A 7,103-nucleotide genomic window follows, 5' to 3' on the forward strand; every position below is an offset into this window, starting at 1 on the left:
TTGGCTAAAGCTTCTCAAGATTAAAATTTCCAGTATCTCACTGGAAACCTCACTGCTCCCTCAAACAGGTGATCTCACGAGTGTGAATATTTGATAGGAAAAGAACAAGGTGGGCTAGAGAAAAGACAAAAATCCAGGTTGTCAACCACTGTTTTCAACATTCTAATGTGTGTGTTTTTTAATTTGAAACACTTCCTCTTGTAAAGAAACTACCTCGAGCCTTAAAAAAAAAAAAAAAAAAAAAAATCAAAAGACCTTAAAACAAGCTTGAGAAAACTTGTCACAAGGCAAATTTTATTTTATTTTTTCAAGTTACAAAAATATCATGTCAAAAATACAGTCTTAGTCCATACAAGAGTAGTTCCAGCCATTTAAAAGTTCTACAGAGTTTGGAAAAAGCAATGTATATAGAAGTCTTAAAACATACAATATAACCGCTCAATTCAGTTATTGCTAGTTATATGCAGCTTTTACTTGAGACCGTTCTCTACAAGGGAAAGGCCAGTGTTCGGGTACTGCCTGTTGCTGCTCAAGGTGTAGGATTCGACGGCCAATCCAAAGTTGGAATGAGCTCGCTTGGAGTAGACTAGAACGTGGAAGTTTTGATCAGTACTACAAGAGAGTGAGGGCTACATTTCGGTTCCACCCCATTCTCCCATATTTAATTCTATTCTGTTAACACATCGGAAGTAAAATGTGTCGTTTGGGGCAAGAGTAAATGAATTGCTGGTTTTCAGAATAAGTGATGAGAAACCATAACTTTGAGGTGCGATGGAGAAACGAAGCTGGCACATTTATCTTAAAAACACTGAAACAATAAACACAAGAATGGAGAAAAATTTAAAGTTTAACAAAAACCAAAGCTAGCTTTTTCCCTTTAGATTTTGAGATGGAACAGGAATCAAGTTGTTCCTTTGAAGCCTAGGAGCTTACGAAAATCTGCTGTCCCCTATTTTCTCTTTAAAAAGACCAAGAGCTAGCCACATGACAGGAACATGCTTTAAAACAGTTCTATTTGCTCAACAGAAGAACGAATCATCAAATTAAATAATTTTAAGTTCAAATAAGAAAAGAAAAGAAAGAAAGAAAATGCAGTTGACGGTGTAAAACACAGAGAACAAATCACTTAACTTTGGGGGATGGGTAATACATAGGAGACTTTTGGCCTGAAGTTCACATGGAAGACTTAGAAGCTAAGGGTGTCCCGAAGAGATAGCAATGGCTTTGTTTCCCACTTTCCTGTCAGACCCTGCAGGGTCAGCATTATTACTGACATCTTACCCCCAGAAGTTTTTGAATAAATTTGAGACATAGATTGGTGAAAAGTATGAGGTGCATGGGAAAAACCTTTCAAAAGCATTCTTTGAACAAAAGTGATACTCAGGACCATTTGGCAAGGATAATTTATGACTTAAATCCTAAAAATAGGCTACATTTTTAGGAGGTAGAAAACAAGTACCAAAAATTTACCATTTGGCCACCCTCCTTAACTTTTGGCCCACCTTGGATCCTCTCCATTTCTCACTCCCCATTCTCCCATTAAAGCTATTACTGCCACTAACATTCGTTACCTAAAGTTATAAACTTGGAGCTGCCAAGAAAAATCTTAAGTAGTTTTGCTTTTAAACCACTGAGTATATCTAATACTCAAGTATTAACTCGGAACTTTTTAGTAGATTAATTCACTCCATAAGAAAACATGCCTACATGAAACAATTACTTAACGCGAAAAAAGACTACTGAACATCTCTACATGCTAATGTGTCAGAGCGGCTATGCAAACCTAAATTAGTAATGTTTTCACTGAACTGATTGGATAAGCCTTATATTAAAACTTCATTACCAGCATTTACGGAAATAGGGATGTGTCTTACTAAAAAATTAAGCTACAACAACAAAAAAAACTCCACTTCCTCCCAGAGAGTTATGTTGTGCTGATATCCCATAGATAGTATTAGAAAAGGGTTTCATTTTTGCAATAGGCTGGGCTCACAGTGCGTATGTTAATACAGAGACCATGTGTACAATATTACCACAAGAATGTCATTAGTGAAATGTATATAAGGCATGTAAAAAACTAGCATTAAAGCTCTTAAGGGCAACAATCCAAACGGGCAGCTGCTAGAAAAGGTGCTGCTAGGAATAAAAAAGTATTAAAGAAAACAGAGTTTCAGCACATATCAGTTTATAGTGCTTCCACAATAAAATGAACTACTTCACATAAATTTATGTTGCTGGAACTAATGGACCAAACAAGAATGGACTTCTGCCCCCTTTTAACTACTAGCCCAATCTTGGAAACGGAAGCAATCACTTGCGATCTTCCACACGGTGTTGTTAGGAGTCGACTGGGCAGTCAGCAGGAAGTTCTGGTTGAAGTAGTGCTGTTTGTTTCCATCAAACTTCACAGTTCCACTGGTCACAACAAGAACTGTGGTCTGGGCCTGAGTAGCTTGCTCTTTACCCACATAAAAAAAAGAGAAGAGGTCACAGTTTCTATCTCTAAAGCAGCAGATTTTCAGGCTTAAACGACATTGCTTCTAACTTAACACACACACACAAGTTTCATAAACTTTCTTTACCTTGAGCATGCGTACCCAAAGGCAGAAAACTGAATTATCATTTCACAGCATATTAAAATTATTTTCAGTCCAGAAGGAGTTTGGGGACTCTAAAGTTTCAAAATGAAGAGCTTATATCTAACACAGGACCATTTGGTTTCCGTATTTATTGATACTTCATTGGGCTTCTAAAAGTGCTTTTTCTTACTCTGCCTTAAGTTATTGTTCTTTTCAGAAACTATGAAAGAGGGAAAAAAATCACCCTAAACTACTACTTCTGACGCTTAGGACCCCACCTAGAGGTCAATCTTACATATCGCATCAATCTACCTTGAATCAAATTCCTTCTTGCCAAATCATTTTTTCCCCATAACAGAATAAGTTTCTTCTGTGAAATTTTAGGAGGTTGTAAGATAGTAACATTAACCAGAAATTGTTATAATTTTTCTCTGGAAACATTTCAAGGCACAAAAGGCAGCTGTTTCTTCAGGGACAATAGATAATTAGTCCTCTCCCATCAACCAAAAGCACACTGAACCTCAATTTCTCACTCATTTTTAATAAACCATAATCATATTATCCAACAAAACCTACTAGTGGTCCTCTGGAATTAGACGCATCTAAAAGAACACCAAAACTTTGATCTGACTGAATTTTTCGTTTTTAACTTGTTCCAAAAAGTAATTATTTCTATCGCTACAAGTTGCTTGTTGCTTTTGGCGGTCAAGCTCAGTGCTCACTAAAGGAAAACAAAAGAAGTTGAAAGAATGTGATCTTACCATGCACTGGTTGGCAATCTAACATATTGACCTGGAACTCACTAGAAGGCAACATCTCAAAAAAATTAGTTAGGGCTTCCAGCCCTGTAACAACATTTCCATTCCATATTAAAGTGGCCTTGTCCAGATACAGCCTGGTTAGTGCCTTAAAGAGGAAAAAAAAGAAAAAAAAAAGGTAAAGATTTTTGTTTCTGGGGAAGCATTTTATAGAAATGGATCAAAGGGTTACAGGTGGCATATAAACACTTCCATAGTTCCACCTCCATCTCCTTGACCCTCCCGCTGGAAGATAATGTGAGCAAGGAAGGTCTGCCTCATAATCTTGGCTTTAACAGAGATGATTTTACTTCAGCCACAAAAACACTTTGCATCCAAACTGGAAGAGGGTTTTGAAGTTTTGCTTTCTGTTTGTTAAAATGAATTAAATGATTATGAGTTTCATGCACATGCAGCCCCAAACCAGGTTTAGTCTCCCTCCATCTGAGAATTAAAGTTGTCAATCGGGTCCTACCCGGACACTCCAACTCTAGTGCTTACGTACACGTGAATCATCGAATGTTTGAACCATTTAATGTCGTATGTGTTAGGAAGAATTTCTTTTACTACTACTCAAACACGGTATTTTGTTCAAAAGAATCACAAGTACTTGCTAGTGCAGAGTCTTTGCTAAGTCATGTAAGTTAAGGCCCCACATAAGGCAGAATTCAACAGTTAACCCCTTAGGCACAGGAGTTAGTCACAGGAGGTTAGCATGTCACAGGACAGATTATTTGCTTAATCCTAAAATTTCACTTGGATGAAAAGACCAGCCCCTTATCTTGACTCTGGTAATAAAACTATGTTGCCTTTTTTTTTTTTTTTTTGCTACTTTATTTTTGAAAGCAGCAAGACACAACAAACATCCATTGTCAGGTCTCTTTTCAAACATCAGTACCAGAAACTTCTTTTATCTTCTGCCTTAAAAAAAAATAGAAATTTTGTGAGATTAACTTCTGTACCTGTAGCATAAAGAAAGCTCTCTAAAGCAGTCCTATGCCGATAAGAGACCTAGGCAAGACTCCAGCACATACTGAAACAATTACTTAGAAGATATGACTCAGGGATAAATCACAACAAAAAAGCTGATGACAAGAGAACTTGCTCTGTTGAAAACTAAAAGTATCCAAGCCATGTGGATCCTATTTGTGAGTGCTAACTACAGCTGTGAGCTTTAATCAGAAATTACTAATACAGGAAATTAAACGAGCAAATCAAGGAATGTTCCCTATAATGTCAGACTCCTTCACTAGCACTAATGCTTTTTTTAAGCATACTGGCTGAATGATGGGATTAAAAAAGGTAACATATTTAAGTAAACATATGTCAAGCCCCATGTCAAAGTGCAGTAAGTTACTTGCCATTTACCACCCTATAAATAAAATGAGGTTAAGAGAGGTTAGCAATTTGCCCAAGGTCACAGAGCTAGGTAAATGCAAAGCTGAGACAGGATCCCAGAGCTCGCACTTCCATAATATCATACCCATCCTTCTCTAAACAATGCACTTTTAAAGAACAAGTCCACAATGATCACTTATGCAAGTCGGATGAAGGGCTGGCTAAGAAAAAAACGAAACAAAACAAAACAAAACCAAAAAACCCCTGGTACTTAACAAAGAGTAGTAGAGTCTATAACACTCACCCGTCTTCTTTTGTCCATTGTCTCATAGTAAATATTGACAAATTCCTCAGCAGCTCTACATGCCTGATCTACATGAGTCTTAAAATCCTACGAGAAAAAATTTAGACGTGTACATTACCCACCCCTCCAACTCCTAACAAACACAAACCCACCAACAAAAACGGAGCATTTATTTCAATCACTTTGTAGCTCCATACACAGTCCATATTCTTCTATATAAATTTGGACATTATAAAGTTCAGGGCTCAGGAGTTTCCAGTTTTTACATTTCCCCCCATTTTAAAGTACGTGTATTTGGGACACACTCATCCCTCTTCAGTGAATTTTTTCTCATTTCAAATGGGAACTGATAATCTTTGCTTGGTAACTGGTGCTGTAAGTACTGTAGGCTTCCAATATTTTACAAAACATTCACCTTAATAAAAATGATGTGGTCTGAACCTTTAAAAAGGCGGGGGATGGAGCGCTGAATCAGAAGTTATGACAAGGAGTTGCTCCGTGGGGAAAATTATAATAAGACTACGAAATAAAGGCCAATGAAATACTTGAAAAACTACATACTTAGGAAACTTGCTCACATTACGTAAAAAATTCACCGGCGTTTGCAAAGAATTGCAGAACCGAAGACGAGAAATGCTGTTGGGGTTTTCTCCTGCCGAATGATTAATAAGTACCTTTTCCCCAGCCATTCACTGAACCCAGCCTATTATTTGAATTAAGAATCCGTTTCATTTCTGTCAGGTGACCGAAAGTTATTTGTGGAGGGAAATAAGGGAGAATAAAATAAAAGATCGCAAGCCATAAACAGAAGCCAACATTCCCGCCTCTCGCCAGTTCCCATCTCGGGGTCCTTTCCAGCATCCGAAAGCCACTGCACAGACGCCGGGAGCTGGGGTGGCGGTGGGGGGATAGGTGGGCTACGGACCAAGAGGGGCTACAGAGAGCGAGTCCCGCCCCCGGAGCCCAGCGGGCCCGGCCCTGATTCGCCACTGGACCACGTGACCACCAGCCAGCCCGCCCCAGCGCCCCTCCCCTCAGCTGCCCGAGCCGCGGCGCCCCGGCACCCTGCCGCGGCCCCGGCACTCACCACAGACGTGGCCATGAGCGAGCCCGAAGCAGCCTTTTCTGGCAGTGGCGGCGTCACTACCTCCTCACGTGTCGGGCGCCCTTGTCTGCTGCAGGACCAAATATTTAGGAAGACAGCTAAACCCGCCAAACGCCGAATTCTCTACCCGCCCATTCTCTCCCGGAAGTAGCTCGGTCCGTTGTTAAAAGCACCCCGATGTTCCAACCTTAAGTACACTTCCCTTCAGTTCCGACCGTACCCTCCCATCTGCCTCCTGTGTTCGTTTGTTAGCTATTTATCTACTGCGTTGGGAAGAAAAAAATCCTCGGCTTTCATAAACTAGATACTCTAACCAAAAGTATCCATTTTCCCAGGGACACGGGACAAGCAAAGATCATCCAAACGGCCCAATAGGGGGGCTTCTTTGCTCCAGGAGGCGGGGCCAAGGCTAGCCGAAGACCAATGAGAGACGCGAGGAAAGACCTACTAGATCTGTAGCCTATTGGAAAAAGGGGTGGAGCTTGGCGAAGTATGCAACCACACTGCGCATGACTGGTGGAGAACCGTTTAAAGTTCTGGAACATTCTGGAAGAATCTAGCCTCACTGAACTGAATCCCAACGGTCTCAGTAGCATTCCTAAAATTATTCACAAATCACAGATTTGGTTATCTGCTATTCATAAGTAAAGGCTTATCAAGTTCCTTCATTCTAGCATGCACATGCGGTTTTTGTCTCAGACTTCAAATGAAGATTAGTATACATTACCATTCACCACCCTCTCCAACCTACTCTAACAACAACTAAAATTTTATTGCGTGGTGACCACGAGCAAAGTACTTTTTCTAAGCATTTCAATCCATATTCACTTATTACTTCAGTAACACTATGAGATAATCATCTCCAGTTTATAGCTAAGGCAAAATGTGATTAAGTAACCTGTTCAGGGTCACAAACTAGTTAGGGTTCAAGCCCAAGCGATTTAACTACCACTACAACCTGATTTCACTCTCTAGCATCC

At 39.8% G+C, this 7,103-nt stretch overlaps 1 protein-coding gene across 5 annotated transcripts; it reads right to left on the reverse strand.

Moving 5' to 3' along the window:
- Positions 1 to 267: 267 nt before the first annotated feature.
- On the reverse strand, positions 268 to 6,454 carry NXT2 (nuclear transport factor 2 like export factor 2). 5 transcript variants are annotated; one of them, XM_031032154.2, is made up of 5 exons: positions 6,311 to 6,454; positions 6,106 to 6,193; positions 5,019 to 5,105; positions 3,341 to 3,485; positions 268 to 2,458 (listed from the first exon to the last, which is right to left on the reverse strand). In XM_031032154.2, exons 2-5 carry the CDS (start codon positions 6,118 to 6,120, stop codon positions 2,277 to 2,279), a joined length of 429 nt encoding a protein of 142 aa, XP_030888014.1. In that variant the 5' UTR covers positions 6,121 to 6,193; positions 6,311 to 6,454; the 3' UTR covers positions 268 to 2,276. The 5 variants fall into 5 exon arrangements, with proteins under 5 accessions (XP_030888014.1, XP_030888015.1, XP_030888013.1 ...); XM_031032155.2 differs by lacking the exons at positions 6,106 to 6,193; positions 6,311 to 6,454 and adding an exon at positions 5,693 to 5,933; XM_031032153.2 differs by lacking the exons at positions 6,106 to 6,193; positions 6,311 to 6,454 and adding an exon at positions 5,597 to 5,933.
- Between the last annotated feature and the right edge of the window lie 649 nt (positions 6,455 to 7,103).

The sequence above is a fragment of the Leptonychotes weddellii genome, chromosome X (assembly GCF_054177405.1).
Source record: "Leptonychotes weddellii isolate Sample4059 chromosome X, ASM5417740v2, whole genome shotgun sequence".
Lineage (NCBI taxonomy): Eukaryota > Metazoa > Chordata > Mammalia > Carnivora > Phocidae > Leptonychotes > Leptonychotes weddellii.